General features: G+C 44.7%; 2 protein-coding genes and 2 non-coding genes across 9 annotated transcripts in view; 1 reads left to right on the top strand and 3 right to left on the bottom strand.

Annotated features, from left to right (window-relative positions):
* CMKLR2 (chemerin chemokine-like receptor 2) overlaps nt 1-9532 on the top strand; it is a 41726-nt gene extending 32194 nt beyond the window's left edge. For all 6 annotated transcript variants that reach the window (XM_087435687.1, XM_087435690.1, XM_087435691.1 and 3 more), the window contains one exon: nt 3975-9532. In XM_087435687.1, the coding sequence (XP_087291813.1) occupies nt 4017-5084 (1068 nt within the window). In that variant the 5' untranslated portion in view covers nt 3975-4016 and the 3' untranslated portion in view covers nt 5085-9532. The remainder of the gene's footprint in view (nt 1-3974) is intronic.
* Nucleotides 9533-13161: 3629 nt separating this feature from the next.
* Nucleotides 13162-16174, bottom strand: EEF1B2 (eukaryotic translation elongation factor 1 beta 2). The gene is made up of 6 exons (XM_004426837.3): nt 15889-16174; nt 15482-15604; nt 14351-14477; nt 14014-14080; nt 13475-13600; nt 13162-13361 (listed from the first exon to the last, which is right to left on the bottom strand). Exons 1-6 carry the CDS (start codon nt 15966-15968, stop codon nt 13207-13209), a joined length of 678 nt encoding a protein of 225 aa, XP_004426894.1. The 5' UTR covers nt 15969-16174; the 3' UTR covers nt 13162-13206.
* LOC147916362 (small nucleolar RNA SNORA41) lies at nt 13736-13868 on the bottom strand. The gene has a single exon (XR_015553302.1). It is a non-coding gene; the product is annotated as a small nucleolar RNA SNORA41 (small nucleolar RNA).
* Nucleotides 14161-14239, bottom strand: LOC147916361 (small nucleolar RNA SNORD51). Its single transcript, XR_015553301.1, has one exon. It is a non-coding gene; the product is annotated as a small nucleolar RNA SNORD51 (small nucleolar RNA).
* Nucleotides 16175-16431: the final 257 nt, after the last annotated feature.

Here is a 16431-nt window from a genome sequence, read left to right as displayed (position 1 = left end):
AATATGTTAGACCCACCTCTGCCATAGGGCCTTTGCACTGGCTGTTCCTTCTGCCTAGAAATATCCTTATCACTAACTCCCTCACTCCCCAAGCCTGTGCAATTATTGTCTTCTCAATGAGCCCTTCTCTGACCACCTCACTGAAAGTTAACACCACTTCTCCCATTCCCTTCCTCGTGTTCTTTCCCCCCATTTTCCTACAGCACTCACCATCTTCTGACACACTATGTAATTTGCTTTTTTATTATGTTTATTTTTTACTGTCTCTCTCCTCCTGCTAGAATCTAAAATCTGAGAGAGAAGAATAGTTGTCTCATTTAGTGAAGAATCCCAATCAGCTAGAACAGTGCCAGACAAATGCAGGCACTTACTAAATGTTTGCTGAATGAAATGAGTGATCAGGACTCAGGAATTGTGCTTGCCAGCCCTGGGTTAATGTGATGGGTTGAGTTACAGCCCCCCAAAAAGATATGTTGAAGTCTTGAACCCCAGTATCTCACAATGTGACCTTATTTGGAAATAGAGTCTTTACAGAGGTCATCAAGTTAAAATGAGGTCATTAGGGTGAGTCCTAATCCAATGTGACTGGTGTCCTTATAAAAAGGGGAAATTTGGACACAGAGACAGACATGCACATAGAGAGGACACTGTGTGAAGATGAAGGCAAATATCAGATGATGCACATACAAGCCAAGGAATACCAAAGTTTGCCAGCAAAACACCAGAATCAAGGCAAGAAACATGGAACAGATTCTCCCTCACAGCCCTCAGAAGGAAACACCCCTACCTACACCTTGATTTTAGAGTTCTAACCTCCAGACTGTGAGATGATAAATTTCTGTTATTTTAAGCCACCCCAGTTTAGGGTCCTTTGTTATGAGAGCCCTAGGAAACTAATGCAGTTAGTCTCTAGATATTGGGTAGGTCTAAGTGAGGTTTGGAAACTTAATTAGATCTAGAGGCGCCTGTAAACTAAAGCAATATACAAACAAGGTATAATATTAAACAAGAATGTGTCCTCAAGGATTAGCTGTGTCTGCCCCAAGGACTCTGTAGGACAATTTCTGAATTCTGCCTTACTTCTCTTTCTCCATCCACCCCTTCCCTCATCATCACCACACAAAACACCTGCGCTAAGTCATAGGGGAATTCCCAGCTTATATTTCCCATGAAGGATTCAGCTGGGCAGCACTCAGCTCCTCTTGAAGATCTTTCTCCAAGCCTGAACTTGTCCTTGCATCTAATCAACTCATCTGCTCTCTGGAAGATTAGGAAGTTCTCTGGTACAGGGCTTTCTGTTTGAAGGGATTCTGTTCAGATAGATCACTCATCCTCAAGGTACCGCCCCCTGCCCCAGGAGAATTGGGAGGGTGGCGGTTGGTGTCCTTCTGCTGGCTCTGTGATCATTCCGGCCCGGCAGGGTCAGTAACGACACTGGAAGGGAAAGGCTTCTGACTTTCAGTGAGGATAGTGGTTGTGTGCAATTTGGGGTTTTCCATGGACTTTCTATGTTTGGGGAATGAGGTTCCATCTACTCAACTGCTTGGGGTTGTGTAAGGCGATTTAAACCACTACCCAGGCCATTTGGCTTCAGAATTGCTAACAGCCTAAAAGAACATGTCATGGGCACCAGGATGGTACGGGTGTCCTGGAATACAAGCAGAAAACCAAGACAGGGAGTTGGAGGCTAGGCTTGAAAGGATTTGACACTGGGGAGTGTCAACCACCAGAAGGAGCGGAGAGGGCAGGTAAGATCCCAGGCCTGAAAGAACAGGGCAGCAAGAAGGAAGCCAATTCTTGCTGGAGTAGGACAGAAAGCAAAGGACTTGGTATCAAGAGCAAACCAAGATCCTAAGATAGAACTGTGGGTCGTGGTGAATTCTGGCAGTGACGTTCACTTAGGGGTGAACTCACAGATTTTCCTCTGAGGCTTTAAAATTACACCTGGTTCTGAACCAGATTTGTGGCAGAGCCGATCCTTTATGAGACCCACGTTAATCACCAGTCTTATGTTAGGACTTGTACAGGCGCTGCGGGCCGCAGAGATGACAGCCGTTGTTCTCGGGGAGTTCACAGTTTGGTGGGGCAGAAATCAAAGATAAGTCAATGACAGTATCATCTTTTAAGCAGGAGAAGAGAAATGTGACAGGAGAGGGGAATATGGCAGCGACGAAGAGCTCGGGCTCTGGGTCCAGCAGACCTGAATTCAGATCCCGCTGCTCCAACTACAGATTGTGTGATCCTGGGCAAGTCACTAAGCCTCTCCAAGCTTCAGAGCCTTCCTGTAAATGGGAACAATAATGGTGCTTAACTACTTTATAAGAGTCCTGTGAGGATCAAATTAGATCATACATGCCTCAAACCTAGTAAATTCCCAATAACATTGACTATTATTTATAATAATAGTTATTAATACTATCATAATTATCTGGGGGAACGTAATGTCAGGAAATGTTTCCAAGAAAAGGTGGCATTTGAGCTAAATATTGGAAAATAAAGAGAAGTTGGCTGAGTCTGGGGTTGGGAGGACACGAATGAATTGCTTTTGCTTTTTAATTATGCCCTGCCAGATTCTTCAAACAATTTTAGGTAGGATGATGAACTCAGTGTTAGTCGAATTGAGTTTGAGATGCTCTGAGCAACACAAGATGTTTGACTTCATTCTAACCCTACTGTAATCCCAAATCTTACGTTTGCCCCATTAATGATTGTAGCTCCATGAAATGAAGACAAATATTAATATTTTTTCTACTTGATTTTCAATAGAAATAACACAAAATAAAATTGATGATGCTAAAATTGCACCCAGTAAACTTTGTTTTGGTTGAAAAATTAACATTTAAGTCTTCTTAACCCAGGAAAACTAGCCTTGATAGAAGAGAAAAAAAAAAAGGCCACAAAAGAAAACTTACTTTGGGTGAAATTACAATAGAGAATATTTGGTAGGGACAAAAATAAACAAAATAAAACTGATTAATAAATCAAATCTTTGTTGTAAATGTAGAAAAGAATTAATTCAAATTAATTCAAAATAAAGGAATTTCAGTAAAATAAAAATTTAAATAAAGCTTAACTGCACTCTATAGGAAATTAATATAGAAATTAAATGATCATAGTCAAGTTTACTCCAAAAGATACCTTTCGGTTGAAAAGCCTTCCACATTGATGTAATTCTGATGAACACGTTTGCTTTCATAAACATAGAATTAAAACATCCTTGGGTTCAAAATAGTGGGTCAGAATCTCCAGTGCTTGCCTGTGACATCCAGGTGGGTGGGTTGAGGAAGCAGCTGGAACTCTGTCTAGAGCTTAAGAGGGCCGGCCCAGTGGCGCAGCGGTTAAGTGTGCACGCTCTGCTACAGCAGCCCGGGGTTCGGATCCCGGGCGCACACAGACACACCACTTGTCAAGCCATGCTGTGGCAGCATCCCACATAAAGTGGAGGAAAACGGGCATGGATGTTAGCCCAGGGCCAGTCTTCCTCAGCAAAAAGAGGAGGATTGGCAACAGATGTTAGCTCAGGGCTGATCTTCCTCACCAAAAAAAAAAAAAAAAAGAGCTTAAGAAATCAGGGTACAAATAAGGATTTTGAAGTCACCACCATGTAGGTATTAATTTGTTTTCTTCTGCATCGTCCATAAAATAATAATGCAGAGTAAGAACGTAATAAATGCTTGTTGAATGTTAGATTGTCTCTAGTCAGCCCTGCAAGCATTATGAACAGAGGAATTGCACCTGTAGAGTCAATCACTTTAATTTAGCACTTACTGAATACAAAAATGGACTCTCACACCTTTGATAATAATCAGAGCGAAACTGAGGTCCACCAAGACTTGGACATCTGGAGTGTAATCACAAGTCCTAGCAAAGAATATACTATTTCCAGTTTGTAAGATGAAATATTTTTATCCTTATGTTCCGTATCATTCACCAAACATTTCTTCTTCTTTTAACAATTATTTTCTCTCTTTTAGGTTTGCTTCTGTAGAGTTCTTCATTCTCCACTTAGCAAGGCCATGGAAGATCTAGAGGAAACTTTACTTGGAGAGTTTGAGAACTACTCCTATGTCCTGGAATATTACTCCCCAGAGGCTGATTTGGAGGAGAGTGCCCGCCTGGGAGTCGTCCACTGGGTCTCCCTGGTGTTGTACTGTTTGGCATTTGTTCTGGGCATTCCAGGAAATGCCACTGTCATTTGGTTCACGGGATTCAAGTGGAGGAAGACAGTCACCACTCTCTGGTTCCTCAATCTGGCCATTGCAGATTTCATTTTTCTTCTCTTCCTGCCCCTCTACATCTCCTATGTGGCCATGAACTTCCACTGGCCCTTCGGCATCTGGTTGTGCAAGGCCAATTCCTTCATTGCCCAGTTGAACATGTTTGCCAGTGTTTTATTCCTGACGGTGATCAGCCTGGACCGCTATATCCACTTGATCCATCCTGTCCTATCTCATCGGTACCGAACCCTAAGGAACGCCCTGATTGTTATTATATTCGTTTGGCTTTTGGCTTCACTAATGGGTGGTCCTGCCCTCTACTTCCGGGACACTCTGGAGTTTGATAACCAAACTCTTTGCTATAACAATTTCCATGAGCATGATTCTGACCTCACTGTGATGAGGCACCATGTTCTGACCTGGGTGAAAGTCATTGTTGGGTACCTCTTCCCTCTGCTGACAATGGGCATTTGCTACTTGTGTCTCATCTTCAAGGTGAAGAAGCGAAGCATCCTGATCTCCAGCAAGCATTTCTGGACCATTCTGGCTGTGGTCACGGCCTTCTTTATTTGCTGGACTCCGTATCACCTGTTTAGCATTTGGGAGCTCACGATTCACCACAGTGGCTATTTCCATCAGGTACTGCAGGCTGGAATCCCCCTCTCCACTGGCTTGGCATTCCTCAACAGCTGCTTGAACCCCATCCTTTACGTCCTAATTAGCAAGAAGTTCCAAGCGCACTTTCGGGCTTCCGTGGCTGAGATTCTCAAGAACACGCTGTGGGAGGTGAGCTGCTCCAGCACCGCGAGCGACCAGCTCAGGAACTCCGAGAGCAAGAACCCGTGTCTCCTGGAAACAGCCCAGTGAATTCTGACTCTTCCACAAGCCAGTGTAAGGCTTCTGTGTGGGTCGCTGGACAGATGGTTTCAGATTGTTGGTTCCAAGATACAGAGCTGACCGTTTCTTGTCGTTGTTTTTGGTCAGTATATCGGCATCACGTATTTGTGTGAATATAAAACTTAGGATCTTCGTTTTTTCCCCCTGCAACTTAAATTATCTGTGTTATTCTTGCTAAGTAGATTAATCAACACTTATTATTTTTTCAATTTTAATAACTTTTTAAAAGTCCTAAATCTTAATGTTAAATATATGACTAATTTCAAAAATATTAAAATGTTTGCTTAAGCTCACTTTCATTTTGCACAAGTAACCTATTAGACATATTCTTAAAATGTAACATATGTACTTAATTTCTTTATCTCATGTAATCTGTGATATACATTTATGAATTAAAGTAATAGTTGGTTATAGTAGTTTAAAACATTGTTCCAGTTAACTATTAATGTTTACCAAACTGCCCCAAGGTCTAGGTGCTTAAAACAACAATTTATTATTGTTGTATCTCATAATTCTCAGAGTCGGGAATTCAAACAACACACAGAAGGGAGGGTCGTCTCTCTGCTTCACAACGTCTGGGGCCGCACTGCACTGGGATGACCTGAGTGGCTGCATGTCTGGAAGAGCTGGGCATGGGCTGAGCAGCTCTCTTCCCTGCTCTGTCCTCCCCTCACCCCACCCCGTCCCCTCCGTCTCCTGCACTCCTTTCTCTTCTCTTCTCTCTCCACACAAGTGTTCCAGCATGGCACCTCAGGTAGCCAGACTTCTTATATGGCACTTAGGGCAACTTACGGAAATTTCTAGTCCTCTTAAAGGCGATGCCAGACCCTGGCACGGTATCACTCCCACTGTACTCTGTAGGTCAAAGCAGTCAAAGGCCAGCTCAGATTCAAGGGGAGAGGACTAGACCCCACCACTCGATGGGGATACACTCCCGTCTCTAATCCCCCACGATATCATTATAAACGTAAATGTTTTTGGAAAGTTCTGCGTAAGTGCAAGTATGTATGAGATTGCTATAAAAAGGAAGCGTTGACATCCAGATAGCAGGTAGGCCAGCCCAGTCTCAGAATGATTTCAGAAAAAGAAAACATGCATGACATTGATGTTTCCACCTTCTGTTCCTGTAAATCCATAGACACCAGGATAATAAAACCAATCAAGTGTACCTTTAAGTCAGTGACCTCTTCATGGTGCAAATCTGCTGCATTTTAGACTGTGAAGCATTATGACCTCTATTCATCTCTCCCTTTAGCAAATAGATGAGCACCTAAGAGGTATACAGAGCCATGGTAGAGAGATGTTATGAGGGATGCCAAGATGCATACGGTACTTACAGGTTAGATGGTGAGATTACACCTGCATAAAAACAATCCTGGAACAAGGTTACAGCAATCAGGGCCACAGGAGAGCCAGGGCAAGTGTAGATCATTCAGAGGGGTAAGAGACGGCGTCCAGTCGGAGGTGAAGAAACACTGGAAATCTGTGTCCTGCCTGTGGGGTTTCCTCAAGACCCTGCTCCTAGCCCTTGTCTCCGCTGGTACCCTTGTCTCTTATGAATACAAACTCTGCTACTCGTTGTAATTTTAAAAATTTAATTTTCTCTAATTTCTCAATTTTATTTTGAAAGTTGTGAGGGGAGCCATGTTGTTTCTTGAGTCAGTATCCTTTTTTATTTCATCTCCTAGTTTTTGGAAATATCAGATTATTTATTGGCTATGTTCTTTAGTGTTAGCCCCATGCAACAACCAGATCGGTTTTGGAAATGAGTCCCAAAAAATGTGTGGCATAGCTCAGCATATCCCAAACTTGTGTCATTCCCAAATGTCATGTTTTCTACCCAGTCCGGGATGGGTCAGGGAAGGCAGGAGAGAGGATCAGCGTGAGTTTCCGGCTTTTTGTGCAGCCTTTCAATGTGCCCCTCCATCACTGGGCTTTGAGATACTCCACTCTGCGTTCCCATTAGCCCTGGCGTCCCAGAATCAGGAGAAACGCTGGAGGATCCAGAAATGAAGAGAACTCTATGGGCTCATCCTTAGTTTGGGCAAAGGGAGAGACTCTCAAGGCTGAGAGAGGAAGAAGGCTGAGGAGCAGGAAGGGGATGAAGCTACCAGGGGCAGGAGGAGATTACAGAGCAGGTGGTATTCTGGAAGCTACACTTCAGGGTGGCGCTCGCTAACCTTTGTGAGTCATTTTTCTCACTTGACTCAACGGGCACAGCATGTAGGGCCTGTGAGCTTTCCCAGGGCTGATGAAAATATTTGAGATCTTAAAAAACATTATCGGCTCTAAAATACGAAAAGGAAGCCTGAAAAGTCAAAATTAATAAATAATTACATGTCTATGAAATATGCCTTTACATTAATCACATGAAATATTTTTTAATTATATAAAAATTTATAATTAATATGGGATTTCAGTATGCTGCAATGTTTGATATGAGGGGTGGAGCTTCCTAAGGTCTACAGAAGTCTTAGAGGAACTCTGAATATATTTGAGAATCTAATGAAAGTTATGGGTCCTTTCCTCAGAAAAATGCTTTTAAATAAAATTTCAGGGAGTCTTTAGACCCCAGACTAAGAACTTCAGTTTTAGTGGCTTTTAAAATAAAATAGCAGATAGTGGGGATGTAACAGGAATCCACCAAATAGAAAGTAGCAACCAGTGCAGGCAGCTTCCCAGCAGAAAGAGGAGCTGATTTTTTATTCTCAGCTTGAAGATCGAAAGAGTAGCATAGCGCCAAGCATGGACCAGGGTTGGGGACACCAAGCCTCCCTCCGCCCCCCTGGCAGTTGGGATCTGGTGGGTGGGGCTCTCCAGGGGTGTAATGACCAAGAGCAGGATGATGACTGAAAGGACAGGGGGGCTGGAGAGGGGCCGTGCACAAGCCACGTGGGGAGGAAGCGAGGGGCTCCGTGCCCAGGAGGAGAGTGAGAATCCCAGGCTCAGGGCCCGGGGGCATGGACCCAGGGAGATAGACGTGTCTCCTCCTCAAGGGGAGGCAGCTCTTCGAAACAGAGGCAAGTCCCAGGCCTCCGGAGGCAGGATATCTGGATTTGAATCACGGCTCCAACACCTCTTAAGTCTGTGGCTTTGGCTAAAGTAATTCAAATTTCTATACTTCGGTTTTCCCCATCTGCAAAATGCTGGTAACAACAGTAGCACCTGCCACATAGGGCTACTGTGAAAATTAAATGGGTTGATGCAGGTAGAGCACCTATACAGCGGTGCTCAGCCCCACAAGTACCTGATAGATACTAGCTGGTATTCTATTTACCCAGCGAAACTCCTGGCATCTTCTGAAACAGTAACTGCTCAGTAAACGTGAGCTCCCTTCCTCCTCTTGAATGACCGTGAAACCTCAGAGGAAGAACAAGGGAACAACACTAAGAACTTTAAAACAAGATGGTTTATAAGTGCTATAAAAAAGTATTATGGGCTGGTAGCCTGCCAGGGGCAAGAAGGAGCAGAATCAAAGAAGCCTTCTTGACAGAGGCATCTGAAGCGCACCTTGAAGAATGGCTACAATCTTACCAAGTGCAGGTGAGAAAAGAGGCTGTTTCAGGTAGGCGGCACAGCAAGACCAGGTGTTCAGAGGTTGGAAAACATGGGCTGTGTTCAGAAGAGAGACTAGACCCATTAGTGCCACAGGGACGAAGTGACGACAGAAGATTCACAAGTTGGCGTCAGGCTGAATAGTAACCCACCGTTCCTCAGTATTCTTCCACACAGGCAGTACCTCGTTTTGAGATGCATAGTTAGAAGGCTATGGACATTTTCCTTTGATTTTTACTTTACTGAAAGCTATTCAAGCCAATGACATTCCAAATGAGATTCTCACTGGGGACATTTCCTGAATGCAACTCTTATCACCCACAAAGAGCAAGTAACGGGAGAACGTGTGTCGATCAGTCTCAACTTCCATTTTAAGTTTACCCCTTACATGACCTTATCTTCTCTCCCTGAGGGTATGAAGCAAGGGTTACACTGATGAAATAGGATTAAATTTAAAAGCAGAGATGAGGAACTTTCCATTCCATTGCCAACACATCCTCCGGCCTATGAAGACCTGGTTTGAGTTCCTCCTCTCGCTCACTAGGTAAAAAATCCAGCAAGTCGTCTTTCAGAGTTCAGTTTCCTCATCTACACGTGGTGAAAACAGCGTCCGTCTGCCTTGTTTATCTCACAGGCTTGTAATGGGGTCAGATCAGATAACTTATATGAGGCACGTAGTTTTTACTTTTTTATTCTAAGGGCACGAATTGCCATTGCCAAATTGTATTTGTTTGGAAAAATATATATACGTATATCTCAAAACACTAGTGCGACTCTTTTTGTATTTGTGTCTTTGTCCATAAGCTTATCTTTTCATAGTAATAGGCAATGAAAAATCAAGGATTTTTCAATGTTGCTATAGTCTCCATTACTTTTTAAAATAATTACATTAAATTCATAAACTACTTCATTGAGTCTGTATGCCGTAATTTAGCCATTTCCATTTACATTAGGGTTCTAACAGTCCTTTCATTTCTCTGCTTCCATCCACACCATCTCCCAGTCAGAGGTCTGCCTTTGTCTCATCATTGTGTGTCTTGGAAACCTTCAGGGCTCCCCACTGCCTTCAGGGAATGAGCCAGGCTATAATTCAACTGCCTCTACAACTGGCCCCACCCTGTGTAATCCCAGCCTGACACTGCAAATCCAGACCGACTGGTCTAAATGCCTCCCAATCTCTGTTCCCACTCCTGCCCTTATTATTCTGCCTTTCTCACCCTCCTGGAACATTCTCTCTCTTTTTTTTTTTAACGAATTACTGATTAAGGTCCATCCAGCTCAAGTCTCAATTCCTCTAAAAAACTTTTATTCAAGTCTAGCCTTCCCTGACCCTCTGAACTTTCGGATTACTTGCTTAATCACAGAATGACTTTTCTTCTTAACAATTTTGTGTTTGAACCACCTCCCTAGAGTTATTTTCTTAACTCTCCTTTCGTATTTTTACAGCATCTAACAGTGATACCGAATGAATCAGTTTTGAATTCCCACACGGTGCCCAGCCCTGTGCTAGGGATACTGAGTATGAAAAACAACCAAGGTTTCAGAGTCATTGTAATCACTTACATTATGGAGCCTGAGAAAAAGGTGGGCTCTTTTATTTGTTCTGTCTTCCACTTCAAAGCCAGAAACAAAAAAAACCTCTATGTATACCTATTTCTGGGCCCATTGGTTCAAAAGTGGTTCATCAGTACACTGGCTCACAGGCAAATATGAGCACTGCTCATAACTGCCAAAAACTGAAAGCAACCTAAAGATCCAACAAATAGGCTTTGGATAAATAAGGAGACAATGAGTGATGCAACTGTTAAAAAATCAGGGAGCTTCTTATGTACTGACATGGAACATCCAAGATAGAGCTCACCTCCAAGATAAGAGTCTGTTTCTACCGACAAAACGCACGGGGCAGAAGTGCGTGTCGTGTGCTAGTCGGTCTGTGCATGTGCTCACACTAGGACTGGAAGACCTAAACCTGTGACACTGGTTGCTTTCATGGAGGTTACGGGAGGCCTGTGAGACAGGGGAGACTTCACTGTATAACCTCTTGAATTTTGAACTGTTTTTTTTTTGTGAGGAAGATCAGCCCTGAGCTAACATCCATGCTAATCCTCCTCTTTTTGCTGAGGAAGACCAGCTCTGAGCTAACATCTATTGCCAATCCTCCTCCTTTTTTTTCCCCCAAAGCCCCAGCAGATAGTTGTATGTCATAGTTGCACATCCTTCTAGTTGCTGTATGTGGGACGCGGCCTCAGCATGGCCGGAGAAGCGGTGCATCGGTGCGCGCCTGGGATCTGAACCCAGGCCGCCAGTAGCGGAGCGCGTGCACTTAACTGCTAAGCCACGGGGCCGGCCCCTTGAACTATGTTAATGTACTATCTACTTTTTAAAATATGTAATTAAGATACCATTAAATATATCTATTCAAGGCCATGGAGACAAGGTTTTTAAAGTCACGTGCTTTATCGTCATTTTAAGATTTACAAGACAGGGCCGGCCCCGTGGCTTAGTGGTTAAGTGAGCGCGCTCCGCTGCTGGCGACCCGGGTTCGGATCCCGGGCGCGCACCGACGCGCTGCTTCTCCGGCCATGCTGAGGCCGCGTCCCACGTGCAGCAACTAGAAGGATGTGCAGCTATGACACACAACTATCTACTGGGGCTTTGGGGGGAAAAAATAAATAAATAAAATCTTAAAAAAAAAAAAAAAAAAAAGATTTACAAGACAGCTGTAGTTTGAATTGGCCATTCTGAATTTTTAAACTCCTTTTATCTTGAACCAAATTTTTAATAATTTTTTATTGCTAATGATTTTACTTAATACTTAACGTTTTGGTCAAGCTATCTGGTACTCAATCCCTTTAACATGTCAATGATGGTGAATTACTTTTGGCTACTATTCACTAGTTATACTACATCTCTCCATAGCAGCATTTCCAGAATTCCCAGGTTCTCCTGTTCTCCAGAAAATGAAGTGCTGCCCTCTGCTGGCTCTCATGATACTGACAACCTGAAAATTTCTCTGGTGATTTTAGACTGGGTCTGTTGGACTAAATGCCGCTTAGTGGAGGTGATTTTAGTCATCACTACATACATGTCCGAGTAAATAAATTTTTCTTAGAATGCACACATTTCCCCACATTCAAGGTAGTCACATATAAATAAAATCAAATTGAGAGGAAAAAAACCCAGCATCGTCTGGCTTTGCTAGGAAAATTTTGACCTCAAATGATTTAATCTCTTTGGTCTACAAAGAGATTACACAGACGACAAAATAAGGACTTTTAGAGGTCAGCAATCCTCAAACTCTACTTTCATAAAAACTGCTACTGTCAGAAAATATAATCAAATAGGCCATATACCCCAATGTAACTGTTAAAATGCAGCTGTTTCCAGTATTTGACTATCATTTGACTCAACACCTCGCCCTCATCTCAGTACATTAACCTGCAGCACCTCAGCACTGAGGTCCCCCCTCCTAAGAGGATCAATCCATTTCCAAATCCAAGTAAAATGTCCCACTTGGTCCCACCTCCACACCCAAGCCAAGGAATCAATGACCTATATATCCCTCCTTCCAGGAACCAACGCCCCCTCCAATCACATTCCCAACACTTAAAGCAAGTTCTCCCTCAACCGTACATGAGGCATTCTATCAATTTGCAACAACTGCCTTGACAAATTCATGACAAACTCCAGGAATCTGGGTTCCCTCCTCTGGGTTATGGGTCTTTTACTAACGTTGCACATCCCATCTCGTAACATTTGACATCATTTTCAGGTGGGCTTTGTAATTGTGTCATTTTTTTCAGTCACAAGTAAGCCCCAACTCCAAGACGCCAGGTTACAAGTTACTTCGTTGGCCCTTTAAGTCATTGACTGCTTAATCAGAAATGGACTTAGTCCTGTCATTCACCTCCAAATGTTTTATTAACTATTCGGCAAATAATTGATGTTATTCACTATGTGCCCGGTATTGTCCTAAGCACTAACTATAATGTCTCATTTGCAATTCTTTAAAGTATTCCCAATATTCCCATTGAGAACCAACTCAGATATTAAATAACTTTGTAATCCCCTGCAAAGGCCAAGGTTGGAGCCATTATAAACCCAGTGCCAATCATCTAAAATTAGAACTCAATACAAAATGTCCACAAGTGAAGTTTTAGCTCCCTGATTTCTTTTAAAAACAAGGCAAACATGGAAACTTGAAATATTGTGGTAAAAGTGGTACCATCCTGCTTGCTGAGGATATCACTAATGGATACAGAAATTATACTAAAATTTAGTCCATTTCTATTAATTTGTTTATATAATCTACTCGACATCTACGTGTATTCACAGTATTTGTAATAGGTAGTTTCCCCTCTTTTGGGCTAATGTCTAACAAGAATGCCAACCCAAATTTATATTGTTTATGAATTACCTATCTACTGAATTTCTTCCCTCAAAAAGGAAAGAATAAACAACACCCTCCTATTTAAGAGTCAAGAGTCAAGGGTTGTCTTTCAAGCTTTTATTTAAGGGCAACGATCCACGATGGATTTTAGATCTTGTTGAAAGCAGCCACATCCATGGACTGTACATAGTCCTCAAAGGCAGTGATTCGCTCCTCGAGCATATCTGTTCCAACTTTATCGTCTTCAACTACACACTGTATTTGAAGTTTTTTAATTCCATACCCCACTGGAACTAGTTTAGCTGAAAAGAGCATTAAGAAAAATCTTAGTTAGAAATGTCTTATTGATTAATAAAGGTTGAAACTTATATGCAAATTCCAGATGCCAGTTTCAACAAGCAGAGAGTAAACTCACAGGAGCCCCAGACCAAGCCGTCTGCCTGAATGCTTCTGACACACTCCTCCAGTTTGGCCATATCTGTCTCGTCATCCCAAGGCTTCACGTCTAACAGGATGGAAGACTTGGCCACAAGTGCGGGTTCTAAGAAAAAGTACAAAAAACAGCATTATCCAAATACTGAACCATATTTTTTCACCCTAGCCCAAGAAAGTTAACAAATCTTAATTTGTTTGAAACGGATCATCTCCTTAGCCACACAAAACTACATGATACATCTTGTGTTTGTCACACACGTGCCCACTTTCTGTTTTGCAAAGAAAGAGGAGTTTAACTGTGCAACAGTTTCTTTCCCACAGAGGAATGCCACAACTGCCACCGTAAGAACAGCTGCAGCCCAGTGGCTGTGGAAGTTTTAGGAAGAACCACCTCTACAGAAGGTGCTGAAACACTGACCCATTCAACGAATGGGGAGGAAACTACTTTGCAGATCAGTCTTTGAAAAGATTACTCACATTACCATGAAATGAATGAAGTTAAATCATAAAATGACCTACTCTTGGCTTTCTTTGACTCATACTGTGCAAGGCGTTCTTCTCTTAGCCTCTTCGCTTCTTCACTTTCCTGTAAAAAAAAAAAATTAATACATTTCACAAAGCTGGTTGTTGCTCAGCTTAAAGCTGGTGGGGTCACACAACAAAGACCAGCTTTATCAGAAAAAAGCAAATCCATCACGAGCTCAGCCGAAAGATGGTGATTTGATTTTACTCATCATGTAACCAGCGAGAATTTTTAAAAGGCAGGTAATAAAGTGAGGCCAGGATTCAAACCCAGGCAATGTGGCCACAGAGCCTGTGCTTAAGCACAACACACAGCACATCAATTTTTGCATACCTCCTCATCATCAGATCCAAAGAGGTCAATGTCATCGTCATCTTTACTATCTGTAGCTCCACTTCCTGTGGTGTCTTCCACATCAGCAGGGCCGTACTTGCCCAAAGCCTTCTTCACTCCTGGCAGGCTTGAAAAAAATTTGAACTTGTTTTCACTATTATCAACGGACTCCTTTTGTACTAAGAATTTACCCTTCAACACTCCCAGATAGTTTTATATATTTTAACTCCTCACCCAACAAACAATAGTAGCATGTGAGACACCACATTCAACACTATAATTTACTCTTTCAGAATAAGTGTTTGAGTAGTGCACGGGATCCACGTCCCCAAACTTCCACCCTTGTTGGCAGTTTCAGAAGAATGGCCAAGGACTGAATGAATGAGCCCCCCATCTCAACCCAGAGGTGGGCCCCCAGGTCAGGGCCAGCACAGTGGCAAGGCAGAGTGGGGAAAAGTCGAACTGCTGCTGCCCATGTTCTACCTGTTTCCTAACAAAACGGAGCGTTTCAGTCTCTTGGCCTTCTAAAGTCACAAAGACGTTTAGTTCCTAACTTCCCAAGAAAACTAATGTAGCCTGGGTCCCATTTGCCACATGAAAAGGCTGCCTTTGTGACCAACGAACCATGCAAACGAAGAGTTACTGAAAATTTGATCAACGACATGGTCTGTCAAAAGTTTTGCAGAAATTCATGTACCAGTTTCACAGATGTTGGTATCTTGCAGAGAAACTTACACGTTTGCAGCAAGACCTCTACAAAATGTTCCCGCACTAGGCGTCCTAAAGTCATCTCGTCCTCCCCTGGGAGGGTCCACAGCCACATTCAGATCGTGGATGTATGTAACAGCACGCGCCCTGCTGCATGCGCCCCGCTGCATGCGCCCCGAAGGAGCAGCTGTCACGAATAAATCTGTCATGCCCTGCTGTCTGTGCAGCCTCCACTGGCACTGAGCCGGGGGGACACTGCATTGGGAGCCACCCCGGCGTCCTCCCGCGCCTGTGCACACTACAGACCTCTCCTCACCCACTGCGGCCTCGGTTGTGCTCTTCGCTTCGCACTCACCGAGAGAGAACCACCGACTCGGGTACACCCTCAAGCCCGGAAAGGGCCCCATCCTCCAGAGAACTCACCTGGCCTTCTCCCTCTCGTAGGACTTGATGTGGTTGTACCAGCGCAAGGCGTGACACAGGTCGGCGGGGGGCGGGCCTGAGACCGCCTCGAACACGGCCACGTCGGCCTGCGACGGCACAAACCTGCGGCGACAGTTACGCAGGCTTTAAGGGACAGCCAGGGCCCGGCACACGGGGGACCCGCCGACGCCACCGGCCGCCTTAGCCCCCGTCGGAGACCAGCCCTGAGTCGGCCTCCGCGGCCGTGCGCCGTCCCCAGGACGCCCGCCCTCCCGGGGCCGAGGCCGCGGTCTGACCGGCCCGCGGGACGCTGCCCGCGCGGAGGCCCGGCGCCCGGGGAGCCAGCGGCGGAAGACGCGCGGCCCCGGCCCGCGCCCCGCCTCCCGGCCCCGCGCGGCGGCCCTCACCCCTCGATGTAGCTCCGGTCCGCCAGGTAGTCGTTGAGCACCTGGAGGCCGGCGGCGCTCCTCAGGTCCCCGAAACCCATGGCGTGGCCGGGCAGGCTGCGCGGCGCCGACAACGGAGCGCTGCGCGGCGGCGGAAAAAGGGCCGCAAAAGGCCGGAAAGCGCCTTATATAGAGGGTGGCACCTCCCTCCCCGCACCGGCCGAGGTTAAAGGTCAGAGTGCGTTCACAGTCTCCTTCCCCAACGTAGAGCTTGGGGGCTCTGAATTAGACGGCCCACAAGCTACCCGCGGACCTTTGTTTGTCTGGAAATTAATGAATAAGAGGTATTCCTTAAATTAGTACCGCCAAGGCTCCGAAGATTATACGAACCGCCCCTTGAGGCACCGGAGATGACCGAAGACGCTCCGCCTCAGCCTCCAGCCACTTCCGGCGGAACTGCGGGGCCGCCGTGCCCGGCTGCTGCACCCTCCGCCCCGCCCCCTGTCGAGCTGACGGAAATTGCCGAACTCAGGCTCTGCCGGACGTTGTCGAATAGGGGCTTTG

This window comes from Ceratotherium simum, chromosome 9, assembly GCF_057802395.1.
Source record: "Ceratotherium simum simum isolate JZ-2026a chromosome 9, ASM5780239v1, whole genome shotgun sequence".
NCBI classification, from domain to species: Eukaryota; Metazoa; Chordata; class Mammalia; order Perissodactyla; family Rhinocerotidae; genus Ceratotherium; species Ceratotherium simum.
The sequence above is the reverse complement of the archived record's forward strand: the minus strand, read 5'-3'. Positions and strand labels throughout refer to the sequence as shown.

Bases quoted from the DNA above. Each gene is read 5' to 3' on its own strand.
- EEF1B2 (XM_004426837.3), bottom strand. From the start codon at position 15,968: ATGGGTTTCGGGGACCTGAGGAGCGCCGCCGGCCTCCAGGTGCTCAAC. The intron at 13,601-14,013 runs GTAGGTCATTTT...ACTTTTTCTTAG, and splicing joins TGAGTCAAAGAAAGCCAAGA to AACCCGCACTTGTGGCCAAG. The intron at 13,362-13,474 runs GTGAGTTTACTC...TGCTCTTTTCAG, and splicing joins CGGCTTGGTCTGGGGCTCCT to CTAAACTAGTTCCAGTGGGG.